Genomic DNA, 19,589 nt, shown 5'->3' on the forward strand with positions numbered 1-19,589 from the left:
CTTGCAGGGTCAAAGGCTTAACCAAAATGAACTAGACTTTTGAGTCACGATATAAGGGAGGTAATTCACCTTTTACTCTCTATTTTTTATTTCTCCCATCCGTCGAAAAGTTGTTTCTTAGCAGCCATCGAAAGGGGAAATGCGGCTTTTGGTTTTGTGTGATCTGTGTGTCCGTCCCTCCGTCCGTCCGTTAAGGTTGGAAATGCTAGAGAAAATATTAAATTAAATCATGATATTTTAGCTCTTCCTAAATTTTGGTACAACGGCTACTTCTCTGTTTTCTAAAAGGAAACTGTTTCATTTTTTTAAATCAGCTATGCAATTATAAAAATACATTTTAAAATTATTCCATATTAATAATAAAGAACAGGGGAGACTATATTAAAAAGGAAGGTAATATTTCTGCAAATTTCTTTTCAAATTGTCATAGTGTGCTGTTTTAAAATATTTTGTATTTCTTTAATATTTGATGAAAGTGTTTATTTTTTGGTTTAGGAGGAAAAGAATGCATGCCAATTAGGACTTACTCGTCTTCATTTTGGAAGTAACTTCTGTATTATATAAGATAAGATAAGATAAGATAAGATAAGATATTTAAGTAAGTATATAAATCAAATATATTGTAAACAAGATTCAAAATTTAATGCCCCACTCTATAATCTATATTATAAGTGGAGCGTACGTGGCGCCACATGCAGCGGTAAACAGTACTACACGTCCGTTCTTCACTTCTGTAAGTGACGTCTTACAATACATGGTCACATCGCTTTCTAAACTCTCGCTCTCTCAAACGTCCATACTTCCGGTCATTCAAAACTCATGTTCACAATTCCTACTTTAACGCACTGTATCCAACAAAATTCACAAAGTTACAATGTAAATTAAGTTGACTCAACTGTTTGTAAAGAAATTTTCTAATATGAAGTTTCCTTAAAAGATTTTGGTTCACTTTGCAGACAATTTCATTATTTTGTCTTTGATAAAATTGTCACCTGTCTTATTGGTCATATATTTAAAACCTTATTGAGATCTTGATGCATCACTGTGCTGTAAATGACTTCTCGTAAAGCTGGAATTATCTTTTTTGATACCCGCATTATTAAACTTTGTTTTCGCAACAAGCTCTGCAATTTTGTAACCCAATCTTGTAACCCTAACCCTAAACCATCTTTTGCACTGCTGTTTTTTTTTTTTAAATATTGTTTGAATAGTCACACATTTTTTTAAATTGCTTTAAATTGCTTCTAAAAATTCTTCAAGTACTTACTTGTCCTAGTGTCATGATGTTTGCTATTTTTATGTTCCCAAGGCCGATTTGTAATCATTTGAAAATGTTTTCATGCAAAGTAGGTATTGCACCTCGGTTGTTCTTGTGTACCTTGAAACAAGTAGTACTAAACCTATGTAGCCTTATTATATTCAAAATGTAAAGAAACTTTTAAAATTCTAATGTAAACAAACTTAGATTTAACTTATATTTTTTAAAATACATAGATTTAACTTATAAGTAGATGTATACAGATTGAAATCAAATGATAATGAAAACAAAACTTAAAAACATAACCACTTCTTTAGTGTCTCAGGTCTCTTTATAATAAACAATCAGTTCAACTTTTACTCACGTGACTTATATTAAATTCATTATGACAGACCAGCTCGTGATTTTATCAGAAACATTCACTCCCATTTTCTCGACCTTGGCCTTGGAAACACACACTTCATACACATACACTTACACTCTATAACTGTACACATTTATGTACTTGCTACTAAATAAAACTCATGGTAAGATAATTAGCTACATACTGGAAATGTATACTGTTGGTCGACTTTGTCGATGTTTTTACTGCTTAATAAGTGCCGTATTGTTCTATTTTTGAAATTGATTGTCAACGTAGATATAATATTTTTACAAAGCTTATATCAACTTTGTCTGTCTGTCTGGTAGCAAGTATGCAGATAAAGCTGAAACTTCGTACAATTATTTATTTACATAAACAAGACATGAATAAATTTAAAATATGTAACCACTTAGACAATTAATTACTGGTAATTCATTATTTTGTTTAATAAGCAATAAGGGAAACTAATACAGTATTTACAGATATGGCTAAATTTGTTGAGTTTAGTCCCCTTAAATAGTTTTTTACGCTATTTCTCCCGATCACATTCTCCGATCAAGTTAATACTTTAAACAATTATTTATTGTACCTAACAAAACCTGAATCAATAAAAAAAAAAGATACCCAATTAGTCAATTAATTATTGGAAGGCCTTATTAATTATTTTGTTTGATATCGAAGAAGGGAAAAACCTTGTACATTATTTGTAGATATATTTTAGGACGGAGTTCTTCCCCTTTAGATGAGCTCTTTTTAAGAAATAAATTGATTGTTTAATAATTTGATTGTTTTTTTTTTTTTATGTACATGTGTATTGTAGATAAATAAACTGCTTGTTGTTTTTGTAAACAAGAAAACCAATTACAATTAATTTTTGGCAATCTTTACGTTGAAGTTCAAGAAAAATGTGTTGATGTTGAGGACTTTCACCAATCTCTTCCTTCTTCTTTGTTTCAAAAGACGCATAGTATCTTCCATTCAGCGCCACTTTTGTGCCTCTCATTTCTTTTACTCCATTTTCATGAAATCACCCCACTGGGTGCATTGCCGCCCCCGTTCAAGACAACTTAAATCTAAAGATACCGTGTGATTGTCAAAAGAATTGAGCCGAAGGCCTTTCGACCTCTAGGCGTGTAAGCCTGCTGGAACAAACCGTTCTGTCTGGAAGAGGTCCAAGTCAATGTCTATGTAAAACATTGCTATTTCCGATGTATCCGTCACTCCGGGCGCATGAACTAGAATGCATGGACGAAAGCAGAGCACACCGGGAACCCTCGCCATTTTCCAATGTTGCACCAAGCCAACCGTGCAGGACTTTAGTGTAACGGTCCCTTGAGAAACGGCACACCGATTATCGACAGGGACGTGGAAGCTCTATTTCCACTCCGCACCGTGCAATTGGAAAGCTCTCGCATTCCCTTATACACTCCCACAGGAGTTTTGTATTGCTATTCATTTAGCCTAATCTCTTCCTCAAATGATCGCTTCAAACTGAGTGCCAAGTTTAGACAGAATAGCGTACTCGGGTCTAAAGTTCCCGTGTGAGTCTCATCGCACTGGGGCACCGTGTTGAGAACTCTATTTTTTTATAACACGGACAAGTAAAGTAGTAGTTCGTTGTAGAGTTTCCCTGTCTCTGTACAGGGTCAACTCACGGTCAACTCACCATGTGCAAATGTGTCTTTTTCACTCAAATGGCCGTTTTTGGGGTGTAGTATCGCGCACTCGTAAAGGATGCGGTTAACCGTTTCTGAATATTTGGATGTATATATTAGTAAGGGGCAGACGATTAATAATTTCATTTTGTATTAAGGTTTGGATGCGTAAATAACTAGGCCTACCTGTGTCTCGCATATATTATGAATTATGAAACATAAATTATGTCAAAAAAATATAATAAAGCCTAATCAAAATTGTTTTTTGGTAATATATATGGTAATAATAAATATAAATTAAATATAAATAACATATCAGATATTAAGGTTAGTTAACTATAAATGAGTTACAAATTTTATTTACCCACCTTCCAGTTGATTACACATATTTCTATTACTCCCGCAGAATAAAATAATACGCAATTAGTTATTAATCGGTCTTCTTAAATCCAGTACCGCACATTCAGGAATGGCACACAAAAGTAGATGAATTCAATTATCAGGTCATAGCTTTGTCCGAGCGTTAAAGCACTTCGACTCTAAACCGATGTCCCAGCTTCGAATCCCGGTGAAGCCTAATTTTTTACTTCGGGATCTTTGAGCGCCTCTAAGTCCACCCCACTCTAATGGGTATCTGACATTAGTTGGTGAAAGTAAAGGCGGTTGGTCGTTGTGCTGGCCACATGACACCTTCGTAAACCGAGGGCCACAGAAGCAGAAGAACTTTACATCTTCTGCCCCATAAATTTCAAGGTCTGAAAAGGGTACTTAAATTAACTTTTCATTACTTTTATTTGTATTACACTTAAATTAAGAAGAACTTGCCTACTTGTTCCTTTTCTTTAAAATTATTATTAATGGACTTAATATTAGGTTAGTACTTCTTATCTTTTCCCTTGTTTAATTTTTTTTAGAACTAGAGCCTATATATATTTAGCGGCCCCTTAAAGGGGAAAGGCCGTTATTAGTTTTGTGTGGATCCGTTTGTCCATACATTCGTCCCGTTTAAATCGCAGAAACTAGAAAATATATTGAAAACCCAATATCATGATAGTTTAGATTCTGCAAAGTTCTGATGCAACGGCTACTTTTTATAAAGCTTCTATCAACTCAATCTGACTGTCTGGCAAAACGTTTATTTCTCCGACACCTAATCTCAGATCAAGCTAAAATTTTGCACAATTATTTATTTTACCTGGCAACACAAGAGTCATTCATTTTTTTAAAAAAATAGTTAATTAACTATTGGTAATAAATTACTTGTAATAAATTGTTTGGTATCTCAAGCAAGGGAAAGAAATAGTATTTGACTGAAGTCTTGGTATAAGCTGAATTAGTCCCTTTTATATTAGGCTGCCATCTCAGGCCTAGTGAACACAAACATGAAATAGAAACAATAGATAACTATACAATCTTCGATTTCCTTATACTTTTCGCTAGCAGAGTGGTTATCGCGTAGGCTTGAGATGGCTGAGTTGGCTCGAATTCAAGTAGTTCTCTTTTTTTTCATTTATTTTTATAAATGATTTTTTTTTGGCCTAGATCTATTACAAATCCGAAGTAATTTATATAAGTACGCTAAATATAATCTTTTATGTTTTTCTTATTCTGCATCGAAAGACTACTCCTTGAAGTAGGCCTATACCTGAGTTTACTATTAGGCCTATCGGTGTGATTTGAAGCCATTTATTAATACAGTTTGTTCTCTTCCTATTAGAAAATCCTACTGAATCCACTGATGTAATGAAGTCTTAATGCCAAAGTATTCTAGTTTTTTAAGCAGGATATGGTGGTGAACTTTTTCATTAATGCCTTAGAAAAGTCTAGTCTGATTTTAGTGTCTTGTTTTAACTTTTGCAAGTGCTGCTGTGGACTGTGCAATTATGGGCAGTAATTCAGGTTTGGTTCGTTCATTTGGAAATGTGGATTTAGTGCCCTTTTTTCACGTTTTGTCACAAATTTTTTCTTCCACATCCCGTTCTCGGATCATTTGAAATTTTACTAAATTATTTATGATGCTTACACAAATCAATACAAAAATTAATACCAATAGGTAATCATTTACCACTAATTAAATAATTTCGTTGTATATAGCAAAAATGGGGCTAAACCATGTAATATTCAGATAAATGGCAGTAATTAGCGGTTCTTTCCCTTAGTTTAGCTTTTGTTTTAAAAAGTTGTTTTTTTTTTCTATTGTTTGTTTGTTTTCTGAAAGCGAACCGTTTAATTTTAAAAGTTAACTATGAATCCTGAGTTCGCAGTAGGTCTATAACTGTTTGTGATTTTGTTCATCGATTTATTTTGTTCTGGTGAGGAGCTTATATGTCTCACCACTCACAAGGCTTCTACGGTTTCTTTAGAGCTTTTTGTCACTTTCTGCCCTTAACGAGCCCCCCATTCGGCTGTTGTCCATTCATCAAAATGGTCCATTTAACATTTTACATTCTGCTTGACGCTAACATAATTTTTTTTCCTATTATAGTTTTACCATTGGCTTTCTCGTGCTTAAAATAGGTTCAAATGCACTTTTTGCCTACATTTCCATTTGCTTTCACATTAATAAATACGCATATTACGCAAATAGCCGACTTAGGCCTTCGCGACAACCGTTTCTTTAAAAACAAAAAGGAGGAAATTTTGTTTAGCATGGATATCTGGTTCCAATTATACTAGATCAATAGATCTATGTAACGCAAAGGGCCCTAACATTGAACTAACATTGTCAAGCCCGGAATGGTAATGTAGCGATGTAGGCCTATAATATTGCTAATAGTTCCAAGTTCTTACCCGTTTGTAACATTTTGTATAATATATATAGGTCTGTATTTATACAATTATTTAACTAGCTTTAAATACACGAGAACTAACATTCAACCTAGATAACTCTCAAAGCTTAAATTTGGTGAAATGGATTAGAATATAGACATCATTAGATTAAGAATCTAATCAAGTCTAGATCTAGATCTTATTTTTTTGGTTGTACTTACTAAAACTTTGACTTTGTAAAAACAAATATTAGTTATAATTTAGATCTATTTTTAGACCATTAGTTTATGTAACTATCATAGATACTAGATCTATATATATAGATCTAGATCTACTCACTTGTATTTCAATTTGTAACTCAGTCTACTGACATACTGACAACTCAAAGACTCAGACTCAGTCAACTGAACTGATCTAGATCTAGAATCTACTATCTAGATCTAAATCTAGATCTATCTAGGTAGTTACTAGACTCTAGTACTCTACTAACTCTAGTATAATATTAGTATTATTATTATAATAAACTAGATAGATCATCATCATCTAGACTTCTAGATCTAGATCTAGATCTAGATCTAATAAAATCTAATTACCAAATTAGTAGATCAGATAAGATAGTAGATCTAGTTACCTAGTAGTAGATAATAGATATCTAATCAATCTAGATCTAGTTATTCTAGATCTAGAGACTCTATATCTAGAATTTAAGAATGTATCAAATTATTAATCAATGTTTTAACTCTAGTCACTCTAGAATACTTTAGTCTAGATTCTAGATTGACTAGATTAGATCTACTCTATGTATAGACTAGATCTATAATTATATTATAATAATTTTAAAAATTATAGCCTTCTAGAAACCTAGAATTAGAATAATTAGATCTACTAGCGTTTATATCTAGTCTAGTAGATATTAATTTTTTATTATAATAATAATTATATAGATTTTATATATATCTACTAGTGACCCTAGTCAGACGTCTACTAGTCTAGTCTAGATCACTAGATAGATCTGATAGATAGATGTCTAGATCTAGATTTATCATTATCATAATAATTATCTATCATCATCATGAATGATATGTCTGATATATTTCATGATTATTGAAAAATTATTCTTAATAGTCTTATCTGTATATAGATCTATCTACTTAAATTGACTTAAATCTACTATTTATAATCTAGATCTAGATTAAGAAGAATCTCAGTCTAATTCTTTAGTCTAACTTTATATAAATATGATGCATACTATATATATATATCTATATTACTAGAATAAAGTGTGGTCTATAATTAGAATTTCTGTCAAATAATGTAATAATCAATCTCCTATACTAGAGGAGTAGAGCACTAAGACTAAAGGTCTAGACTAGATCTATTATTTATCTTTTATAATCTATAATAATATACTATTCTAGAATAGACTAGATCTACTATTATTTATATTTTATAATCTATAATAATATACTATTCTAGAATCTAGTTGGTCCATACAAGGCATATATATAATATAATGGCAGTGATAGTGATACATCTACTGCATGATCTAGATCTCTAGATTCATAGTACGACATGTAGACTAGATAGAATCTAGAGTTGAGACATTAGCATAGACTAGTAATATAGACATCTAGATCTAGATTAGATATAATTAATCATCATAGTTTTTAAGGTTAAGTCTAGAATTATTACAATATATATATATAAAAAAACTGTACTGTTTGCAAAGTTTACTGTGCATTGTGTAGACAGTGTAGAATAAAAAAAATAGAGTTAAAAGTTATCTATATCTAAGATCCAGATACACTATCTAAATCACTAAAATATATCTTATCTATTGTCAATCTAGAATAACACATATAGACCTTCAGAAGATTAGATGGGTAAGCGATACTATTGTGATTATTGTGACAAGTCCTTTGCCGATAATCCAACAAGTAGAAAAGTACATCTGACTGGAAATGCTCATTTGTCAACTCGAAAGGCTCATTACGATGCATTCAGAGATGAGAAAGAGATTTTAGAGGACGACAGAAAGAAAAAACCATGCCGGGCTTTTTTATCAACTGGTACATATGATTTCTCATATTACATATTGATCTATAATTTATTTATAAATCATATATATATATAACTTACATCTAGACTTCTTAGCTTTGTCAAAATCAATAATTAGTATTTACTAGACTTAATAAATTGGTAGACTTGTGGAGATTCTAAATCTAAAGAATAATATCTAGATCTATTTTAGACGAGAGGATACCCTTGCTACACTATGGTTGAAATAATATAAAGTATATAGCACATCTTAGGCTCATCACTGAGATCAGTTACAAGTATTCTTCTTGTCTGTTTGCATTTTAGCCTCCGGCCCAAACACACTCTTTAAGGGTAATCCACCGCATTCGCTCTGACAATTATCTTAATCTTGAGGAGAATTAGATTTTGTAGAAAAAAAAACTGTAGTAGAATTTTGTAATTTTTAAATGCCAGATTTACTTAATAAAAGGTTTGGTCAAAATCCTGAATAAAAATCATTTTTTGGTAAATTTAAACGTTGCTGTTCAATTTTTAAAGGTGCTTAGTTGTTATAGGCACACTGAAAGTAGTAACTGGTTTAATTTGCATATTTTTTCATCCTTGGCAAGTGGGAGAATTAGTGAAATGTCAGTCAGTGAATCATTCAGGTATCATTGAACTTAGATAAATATGTACTCCAAACTGACTTCACATGAATGAGAATAAGATTTTGTATTTAATTTATCTTACTCTAGTTATTGATCTTAACATTTAAGAAAGTTTTTTTTAATTACTGTGAAAAGTTATATTATATTGTGTGTATGGTTACCCAAATTTAAATACAAATATAATATACCTATTATGAAGAACAGAATCATGCTTTAAAAAAGGTACTGGTATAAAATGAAAAAATAAAAGAAATACTATGAAATAAAAAGAAATTATTAATTCTTTCTCTAACTTGGTTAAGGTATACTTACTTGTAAAGCCCAAATAGCAGTAGATTTAAACATATCCTTGGATTAAGGAGGACAAAGCCCAGCAGAGGAGCGCATAAAAGGAATAATTAAACTCATAAAAGGTGACTAAGGCCACACAAGTATTCATGATAAAAAGCATTTTCTTCAGATGCTATTTTATGTGTCGATGGAGAGGATGGGCGCCTCCAGGGGAAGGGGGTGCATATGCACCCCCTGGATTCTGAAGAACCAAATTCTAGACATTTTTTCACCAATCGATTAAAATCTAAGTAGCAACTGAACAAGTAGTGCTTCCACTAAGTACAGTTGTAAGGATAAGTTAATTTTGTAGTTTTGGTTAGGCTTATCAGGAATTGATGTCCGACCATTTACGTGTATGGTGCACCCTTCTGAATTCTGAGTAGCCAAATTTTAGCAAATTTTTTACACCTTCAAATCAATTAAATTCTTCTAAGTAGCAACTGAACAAGTAATGCTTCCACTGAAATATTGTTGTAAGGATACACTAGTATTGTAAAACTATAACAGGGTGGTCAGTAGTTCAAGTACACTTTATTATAGGCTTGCTATTCTTTGCATAATAAAGGGTATCAAATATTCTATAGCACCTTAGTCGTGGCGGTTTGTTTTCATTTGCACATAAATCTAGTTTTTATATTTAGTTAAAGATGATATTTTTTTTTTTATTGGAGGAGAAATTTTTGCAAACTGTTTTTCGATGTGATGAATGTGAAAGTTTCTTTGAACAAGAGTAAAGAGTGCAGTGATATTGGTAAATTATGTATCCATGCCTTCTGGAGTTGGGGTCTGTGTAAGGCCTCAATAAAATAACAGGTGAAACACTGCACCAGTTTACAGTAGAAGAGATATAATATAAGAAAGTTCTTCACATGCCATTAACTACATAAGAAAGTTTTTTTAATGCCATTAACTACTGAGTCAAAGCGTTGATTTTTATCAGTGACGGCAGCAAGAAAACAAAAACTACGAGCAGCAATATCATGAATTAACTGTTTTTGCTGGGCATTTTATGATGAAACTGCAGATTACTCATGCACTAAGCAGATGTCTTTGAGCGTTCGTTTTTTTTTTATTTCGATTGTATTCTAGAAGACTTCATGGTTTTATCCCTGGTGTTCAGACAGACGCACTGCTTGTGTCTAATGCCATTGTCAGCAAATTGATTAAGTACTGTCTAGACATGGACAAACTACTTGACCAAGGCTATGATGGCTGCCACGTGATGGCTAGCATTCAGAATTTTGTTCAGGCAAGGATTCGTGAAAAATATCCAAAAGCAGCCTTTGTCCATTTTGTGCCTCACAGACTTAAACTTTTCAGAAATGACCTGAATGACATATATGTAATGCTGTTGGTGTCATCAAGAAGTTTATCTATTTCTCTTGTAACAGAGAGAGCGTTAGTGCTAAATTTATCTCTTTTGGCAAAATGCGAATTCATACAATGTGTGCAGTAGATACTGTGTTCAAATTTTTAGTTTTATTTTATTTTAGGTGCATTTAAAGTGCACTTTAAATCACATAGGTATGAGGGTATGAGGAGCTTCAGTTCTTTCCTTTAATATTCTCCGTAACAAAACTGAAACTAGGACTTTGAGCTATAGAAGGCAACTTACATCCCCTTGCAAAGAATCCTGCAGGCACCCTTGGTGGAGAGTCTATCTTTTTTTAAGTCAGCAATGTGACACATTTTGTTGATAATTTATTGCTTAGAAATTTTGCAAAAACTTGTATTTGTATTTATTTTGCTTTTTTTTCTCTATTTTGTAGGAAATTGTAAATTTGGCGATAGGTGCCAGTTTTCTCATCTCACTAACGAAGACAGGTTCCATTTGTCTGAGGTCATCAGACAGAAAGAAGAGGCAGCTAAAGTTAGGCTAACCCAGTCTGATAGCTATGGAGAAAATGTTCAAGATAAGCTGAAGGACTGGCTGGATCAACGTAACAAAAAGGTGAAGCTGGAGTTCCCAGACGGTACTAGCTCACCAGATACTGTGCATGCTATCAAAGTACCAGAATACAAACTGGCAGAATGTCTGACAGTTTTTACAAACTTGCCACCATCTTTACTTCCTCCAACCAAGTCAGCCATTTTGAACAGTGAATATGTAACTTGGGGATAGTCATGGTATTATTGTTGTAAATAGTTATTATTATTATAGCTTTTATATAGTGCTACTTTCATGCTTATAGCATGTTCCGAGCACTTTAGTCCAATCTCACTTGTGGACCAGTGGGGGGGGGGGGGGTATCTAGGAGTTGGTTTTCCGTGCTGCCTTAAGGCGCTCAGTAAACACAACTCTGCCCGAGTCAGGTGTCGAACCTCAAGCCCCCTTCTAGGTAGCCAAGACAAGCCAAGTTCAAGCGTACTTAGCCCCTCGACCACGCTTGCCCTGGATGTGGGTAAATATGTAGGTTACAGCTGGGGCTATGTAGCCATGGGAAATACTGCATTCCTCATTAATCTTTGGACTTGAAGACAAGCCTTACTAGTTGCTACATATTTTGTGAGGCTTTAAAGAAGTTTAGTAAGAATTCATGTTGACCCTCAATAAGCATTGTCACAAGAACAAGGATAAGAAGATAAGATAATCTTTTCAATACAAAATTGTGTATATTAATTAATGTTTTTTTTAACTTTTATATAGCATGCTCAAAATGCTATGGTCCAATCTCATTTATGGACCAGTAGAGGAAGGGGTATCTGGGAGAAGGTTTTAGGTTCTCAGTAGACACAACTCAGCCAAAAAATACGAGCCCAAACAAGGTCTAGCTTACGTAGCCTCTTGGTCACACATCTTGAAAGGGTGCGTCATGCAAAGGATTTCGAATACTCAACATTTCTATTGTGTTTCACTTCCTGTTATGTTGTTCTGACATTTTGAAATTATACCAAGGCTTAAAAAACCCTAAAATGAATAATTCTTCTTAAAGTTTGTAGAATTGGGCATTATATATATACTATAGATAATTCCATTTAAAACTTTTGAGAAATCTATGATTAAATCAGAACCTCTTTTTTTTTTTTAAATGAAATGTTTAGTTACTTCATGTTTGTGTCAGGTATTGGATATTGTGATTATGAGAGTGAAGTCTGGGCAGGTCATGTGACCGCTTTGTAACAAATAATAATAATCTATCTTTATTATCATTGAGGAAATTTTTTGTTTTACTGTTGTGCAAACGTTGTGATTCACGTACCTTGGCAGCATCATAACAAATGATGGAGATGCTTACCATGATGTGGCATGTCGAATAGGAAAGGCAGGGAGCATTTTCCAAGGGCTGCAGCCTGTTTGGACTGGGCAGGCCGTTGGACTCGAGACGAAGATGCACCTTCTCAACACAATCGTCATTCCAACTGCTACATATGCATGTGAGACGTGGAAGTCATCTGTCAAAATTGAGAGAAGACTAAATGTGGCTCAACAGAGATGGCTGAGACGGATTTTGGGAGTCAGTTACACAGACCGGATCTCAAACAGGGAAATCCTATGCCGAACTGGGAGTCGAACACTTAGTGAGGTTGTGACTGAGCGTCGCATGAGGTTTGCGGGACATGTTCTACGTCAGGATGAATTGCGCACACCAGGAGTTGCGGTGGCCTGGGGGCCAGGGCGGGGAAAGCGCAAACAGGGACGTCCTCGTATTGCCTGGCGGCGCGCCTTCATGGAGGACCTCGGGGCAGTGGACACCGGATGGGAGGAGGCTCCAGACGTTGCCAGTGACGGATCGTTGTGGAGACAGCTTGCCGCCCAATGCGCCGAACGGCGCGGGAGGACCTAAGTCTAAGTCTAAGTCTAAGTTGTGCAAACAATATAATGATCACAAACAAAATGTACATTTATAGCTCAGTTTTATTTAAACATTAATGTTTACATCAGAAAGTTGTATTGTATTAAAAGATTTGATTACCTAGGGAACAATAGAGTTCTTATGTCAGTTTATTGCTTCTACACTATGATGATAAAACGTGACTTAAGGGACTAATTTAAATCTCACAAGCAGAAATTTTTTTTTTGGTTGGGGACTCTTGATGGTTATTATCATGAAGTGTATACACATTTGGTCCTGTATGGCTGCTATTCAAAGTTATCGAGCCAGAGGTGCATGATTCACTCCCTGGTTAGGACTTTCCACTTATTTAATTCACCCTTTACTCTCTTAATAAAAAATTATTCTGTCATTATTTATATTAGGTGACATTCATGCATCAGTTATTAGTCACACAAGAAGTTGCAAAGGGAGAAGACGTGAAATGCCACAGAATTAGTTCTTATAGCTAGTAACATATAATTATTAAATTTAACTGAATCTTATTTATTCTCACACTCTTAAGACTTTCACTTGTGTTTTGGAATGATGTGTAGAACAAGTTTTTAAGTAGCATGTCTGAAGCCCTTTTTTATACTTATTGTTTAGCATTGTGTGCAAATATCCCATACTTTTCCCAGTTTTTCTTTGATTGTAATTTTTTTTTATTATGATTCATTTCAATAAGAAGAGAATTTTTGTTGTTATTTTTTCCTAAAAAAATGCCTTTATAGAAAGAAGAAAACAATTTATAAATGTTCAGTTCATTGAAGCATTTTTCTTCTTCAATATTTCATTAGCAAAGTCTTGGATGATTTTGATCTTATACTGTTTGAAATATATATGTTAGGGCTAATTGAGCTAAAGTGACCAAAATAATATTCTATTTCATGTATAAGTTATTAGCAAATAAATTGAATAATGAGATTATTATTGTAACCAATTTATTTTCAATATCTTTGCTTCTTGTTCCTCCTTTTTAAATAATAAAAATATTATTTATGATGCTGACCACTGGTCATCACAGGAAAGAAGAAAAAGATTTTGAAGAAAAATAGTTTCATCTCTGAATCTAATTTTTGTCACCATACTTTATTTGCTTTCTGGTTGCTGTAAAAGTTTTTATTTTTTACATTTTTAAACAGAAAAAATAAATCTATTTTTCTAGAATGTTTTCATGTCCAAGTCTCATAGCCAAAGATACACCGTTATGTTAGAAATGTTTCTTTTTCATTTCTATTTTGGTTTAAATAATATTCTGAGATGCATAACTAAATGGAATGGAATGAAAACATGCTTACAGCACACTTAACAAATAAGCCTAAAGCTTTGCTCAATGGATAAAGAGTTTTAATCAATCCTAGACATTGTGTCATACAATGTGGACAAAAGAAAAGAGAACAACATCAGATTGTGGGTAGTGTGCCAGTCAAGTAACAAGATTGTACAACTTTTCAGACATAACAGGAAATGTACACAATAGTAACATCAATATGCAGTTTATTTAAACGATCATAATTTGTCAAATAATCATACTTCTAAAATTGTATTCTTCCCCCCTTTTTTTTTTGTTATTGACAAATGGTAACTTTTGTGTTAATATGTGTATATTGCTTCATTGTTTGTTGACCATTAAATAGCTATGGATGTCTGCCACGTCATGTGCTTAAGATTCTCATCACAATGACCCTGAGTTGAAACACTGCATGATGTGCACGGTTCACAATCTGGTTAGGACTTTCCACAGATTGAATTCAGCCTTTACTCTGTAAGTCTAAACAGGTTCAAGGCTAGGATGTTGTGTTCTTCATTTATTGTTGAAACTTGTGAAACTTAACAAGTCAACTGTTAGGTCTGTTTGGCAAATGCTTGATAATGATAGTAAATGACCATCTAAACTGAGTTTATTTTCCCCACTTCTAAAATTGTAAGAACAGGGTTTAGCATTATACTCATAATTCACAAAAAAAGTGCTATAACAATTTGTAGTTCTTATACATGAAGAGATAAATAACCTTATTCAACTTGTTTTTTGTTGAGATGTTTGACACATAGACCTTTTGTGTTCATGTATGTCTAGATTTTTTTTTTTCAAAATGATGAGCTCATTGAATTAAACAAACTATTCACATTTCCAAATCTCTGTGTTTTTCTTTTTTTTTTTTTTTTTATTTATTTCATTGAGCTGAAGACTAAAATGCATTCATTTAGGCCTTATTATTATTATTTTTTTTTTTCATTTTAATAGACATTTATTTATTTCTGAGTTTTGTTGTTACAGCAAGTAAGACTATTTGCCACTCCAGGACAGATGATCTAGTTCCATTGTTCGACATTTTTCTAAAAAGAAATCAGTATCATAATATTATTTGATATATTGTGTAATTTCATTTATGTCTATGTACATTTATCACTTGCACTCAAATTTCAAAGTTTTCCAAAATATAAACAACTCAGATTGTGCTAATCGCCACTTACAAACAGATCCAATACTTCCATGCCTGTGACTTGAAACATTGTAAAATGAAATTCATTACCTTAGACAACATAAACAATATTATCAAATCAGATGGAACAAAATTTAAATGGAAAGTCAACCAAAAAATGTTTTTAGATATATTGGTACAGTTGTACTGATCGCTCTGATTCTTTCTAACAATGTTAGGCCTTTTATTTAACAAAAAAAAAAAAAAAAAAAAAAAGCTTTTTAACCAAAAATTGTATAAAAAATTTTTTTTCCTTAAACAGAGCCCAACCAGTATATAGTTCTCATAAATAAAAATACATTTTTCTATAACCTTTTTTTTTAATTTAATTAAACCCAATATAACAAATTGGTATGTTCTTGGCCTAAAACAAGTTCCTGGGATCATAAAGCTTTAGTGTTATTATTACATATGTGATATATCATTATAAATGTTTTACCAAATCTCTGGCACTGTTACCATTGAGAACTGTTTTAAAGAAAGCAAGACTCTCGTTAAGAGTACAGTCTTAGAATTTTTATTCTAAAATGGCTGCTGTGCAGCAGTAAGTTCTCAAGTGAGAATCTTCCTAGGAATGTTCAGGGTTACAAAGATGTCTGTGTGGTCACCATCCCTTCATGTGCTATTACAAGGGGTAGAGGGGGAATATTGAAATTTTTATTTGGCTTCCATTCATTTTATTTCAATGCTAAGATTTTTATTATTATTTTCTTATCATTGATATATAATTCTGTAAAGTCTAAATTTACACTTGAATTATTGTTTAAAATAGAAAGAAAGAAAAAAGCAAGACAATAGAGCATCTGAAGGGCTTAATTTGAATGACAGGTTCAACGGTTTTTATCAGCATTAGAATATATATATATACACATGATAGATTATAGGTCCACCTAAATAGACATTGCATTAGATCTGTATTCCAAGACATTCAATAATCATTAAACCATTATTTTTGCAAGGGCTGCAATTCGAACGTACTAACGAATTCCTTGTGTCTGTTACCTCCCTTCCATAACAAAAATTCCATCATCCGGAGAACAATGAATGGTTTCAAATCTGTCGTAAAGGCATGCTAACACACTATGTATATATATATATAATCATAGGTGGCCACACAAGAAAATATTTATAAATAGAAGAAACCGCATGTGTTGCCATGAGTATCCAGTTTGAGTCTATAATAATATATCTGTTTGAATTACATTATGGTAGGTAAACTAGATTGTCTTAAAGTGTTTGGAAATGTCAACAAATGTTTCAAGGTACTTGGAAACTGCAGTACTCGGTATGTAATTGTTTTTTTTATTGTTCTTTATTATCCTTTGTGCCGATAACAAATCGACTTTCTGTTTCAGTTGTGCTCAAATAGCAGTTTTATTTCCCTGCTAATGGAACACATTTTTCTGGTAGTTATTTCTATAGAAATTGGCCAAGTTTCGTCTGGTGGTTTCTTGCTAACTTCAATTTAATGCTCCATTCGGGTAGTTCTTTATTTGGTTACTTGATGAAATTGTTTGCGATGGCTTTAACAGGCGTTGGTTCAGTGCGCCATTTTTGTGGGTTTTTTTTTTTTGTTCTCAGGACGGTGGTAGTTTGGGGGGAAAATAACCTCCTTCACCTATGTCATGATACGAATGGTCTTATCTTTGGGTTTCTGACGTGTTTCCGCCGTGACGTCAGTTCCACTAACATGTAACCGGATATAAGGGCAATGACGGCAAAGATGGCCACGCACAGCGAGACAATCACCGCAATAAGAGGCCTTGCGGTATCCTCGTCACCTGTCTCCCAATAATCGCTGGGTCCGGATTTTTTGCCGGACGAGGGCGGAGCCACCACCACTTCTCCTACTCTGTCTCCTAATATAGGGTCAGTCGGCTTTTCCAAAAACTCGCAGGAGCACTGGTTTGGGACGGAGTAATGGGAACTGTGTGTGGTGTCCGGCGCCTCCGCCGCCTCGTCGCACGTGACAAAGAGGGCGCGGCTGTGCGCCTGACTGCATTTGCTATGAGGGAGCATGCCGCCCGATGGAAGGAAGTTGAGGTTGGTCAGGTCGTAGCGAAACACGAGGAAAGAGTTATTGGTCGTGACGGTGACGTAGTCAGCGTCCTCGAAGGCGGACTGGATGGTGGTGGTGATGTCAAACAGCGCCCCGACCATCAGAGGGTAGACTGAGGTGGGCAGTGAGTCGCTGGAGTTGTGCAGGAAGTGGAAGCTGGCCGGGTCCATGCTGCGCTCGAAGAAAGACGGGCATGTGCAAAGGCAGCCGTCGTGAGTACGGTTACCCTCGCAAGTGAAGTAGTGCTCCACGCTGGTCAGGAAGAAACCGCTGTCGTGGCACGGGGAGGAGCCGTTGCACATTGGCACGCGGAGGTAGACACTGACCGCCTGTGATGCTGACAGCCAGGCGGAGGCGGTCTTCCTGATGTGGCTGAGGTTGGTCCCGAGGTGGTCGAGATGCACTTCTGAGGACGACCAGTCTGAAGTGATGTCCACTGTGGTGTTGGGTAGGCCTGGAAGAATAAAAAAAAAAATTGTTTTGCGCATAGTAATGTATGTCATTATACACATTTCCTATTTCACTTAGGTTAGACCTGTAAAGAACAGGAAGTTTTACATTCAGAGATCTGTCGAAGAGTTATATTATTATATGCAATTTTACCAAACCTAAACACTTAAAGAGATGCTGCACGTAAATAAAAATGATTGCTTTCTTGAAGTAAACATGCACTTATACATTAAAGGCAAATAAAAACATTTACTGTCCACACAATGAGACGGTGTTACTTTTGTATATTACGGACATATGGTGAAATGACACTTGTTAACCACGACAGTGTTGCCAACTTTAAGATTTAAAGCATTGTCTTGAAAATGCGAAAAAGAAATAATTTTCTTCAAAAAAAAAAATATTAACGTTAAGGTCCTGACTTGTTGAAATATGGTTTTATTTTCACTATCGCGGAAGCTCTTTTTTTGTAAATGTAGCCCCGTATGTCCTCCCTTTACAGCCGGCCCTGTAAAGAGGTGTCATTTCATCTTCTTAATTGCAGCAAGGTCGACTCAAAACGTTTTTATTAAAGACTTTTCAGCATTTGTCACTAACTGATTGTATTTTATCTTATAGATTACAGTTGATAATTACGTCCTACGCATTTCATGTGTCAATCTAGATATGCATGTTAATCATTTTTTATTTCTATTAATCCCAACATTTTGACGATGTCTTCTAAATAACAAAAGACGTGTTGATGATATGTCCAGGTAATTCCACCACAGTTGCCTCGATTGTCCTTCACAGTTCAATATCCACCTGTGCTCCATTCCTCTACTTTAAATGCATTGCGCTTTGTTTTTAATAAGATGAATAGTACGCTTTTAGAAATCAAAAGAATGATTTTTTTTTGCAACTGAGAATGCAAATAAAACACACACAAAAAAGTTTACCGACAGGGCTCCCTGTAGAACCTTACCTAGCTCTTAAGAGGGTGTAAACATATCGTTTTTACTCATGGGACACATGTGTTTCACAGGTAATAGGATGAAGGCTACGAAAAATGTCTGTAATTTCAAATATTTCTGACTTATAATCGTTATGTGTGTGTGAGTGTAGAGATGAAGAAGACACTGTGGTTTTAAGCAAACTTGTGACCGTCTTCCCCCAAAGGTTCTCTGTCCGCTTTAGAGAATACCCAGTCCTTGGAGTGTAGCACCCAACAGCCAGTGAAACTAAACTGTTGTAGATACATACATCTATAAAAGCCGAACTTGAATAAAAAAAGACTATAATTCTTTTAAAACGCAAAAAAATGAACATAACTTACATAACAATATATACAATTTTTGATTTCAGTGTGGATAAAACACATTTTTATAAATCAAATAAGAACATAAAACTAAAATGTTATTTAACCTTGGTTAGGCTGATAATAGAATATGCATCTATAGTCCGAGACCCGTCAACTCAAGAAAACAGTAAGAAACTGGAACAGGCTCAAAATAGAGCAATGAGAATCATAACAAACAAATATTCACTTTTGTCTAGAGTAACATCTTTTAAAAATCACTAATTTTAGAAAACCTTAGGGATAGATGACTTAAAATTAAAGTAGCAATTATGCTTAAAGCACAAAACCTAATAAAATACTCAAAAAGACACAAAGATAAAGGCACATTCCTCGTTCCATATGAACGAGGCTATGTTCACCAGTGCTCCATCTTCCCC

At 34.1% G+C, this 19,589-nt stretch overlaps 2 protein-coding genes across 8 annotated transcripts in view; one reads left to right on the forward strand and one right to left on the reverse strand.

Moving 5' to 3' along the window:
- Positions 1-6,177: 6,177 nt before the first annotated feature.
- Positions 6,178-15,485, forward strand: LOC106075227 (zinc finger matrin-type protein 5-like). 2 transcript variants are annotated; one of them, XM_056043829.1, is made up of 3 exons: positions 6,178-6,506; positions 7,896-8,115; positions 10,836-15,485. In XM_056043829.1, exons 2-3 carry the CDS (start codon positions 7,926-7,928, stop codon positions 11,186-11,188), a joined length of 543 nt encoding a protein of 180 aa, XP_055899804.1. In that variant the 5' UTR covers positions 6,178-6,506; positions 7,896-7,925; the 3' UTR covers positions 11,189-15,485. The 2 variants fall into 2 exon arrangements, with proteins under 2 accessions (XP_055899804.1, XP_055899805.1); XM_056043830.1 differs by having other exon boundaries at positions 6,192-6,282.
- LOC106075228 (uncharacterized) overlaps positions 15,026-19,589 on the reverse strand; it is a 214,262-nt gene continuing 209,698 nt past the window's right edge. For all 6 annotated transcript variants that reach the window (XM_056043823.1, XM_056043826.1, XM_056043827.1 and 3 more), the window contains one exon: positions 15,026-17,877. In XM_056043823.1, coding sequence (XP_055899798.1) covers positions 16,988-17,877 — 890 coding nt within the window. In that variant the 3' untranslated portion in view covers positions 15,026-16,987. The remainder of the gene's footprint in view (positions 17,878-19,589) is intronic.

The sequence above is a fragment of the Biomphalaria glabrata genome, chromosome 10 (genome assembly GCF_947242115.1).
Source record: "Biomphalaria glabrata chromosome 10, xgBioGlab47.1, whole genome shotgun sequence".
Taxonomy (NCBI): Eukaryota; Metazoa; Mollusca; class Gastropoda; family Planorbidae; genus Biomphalaria; species Biomphalaria glabrata.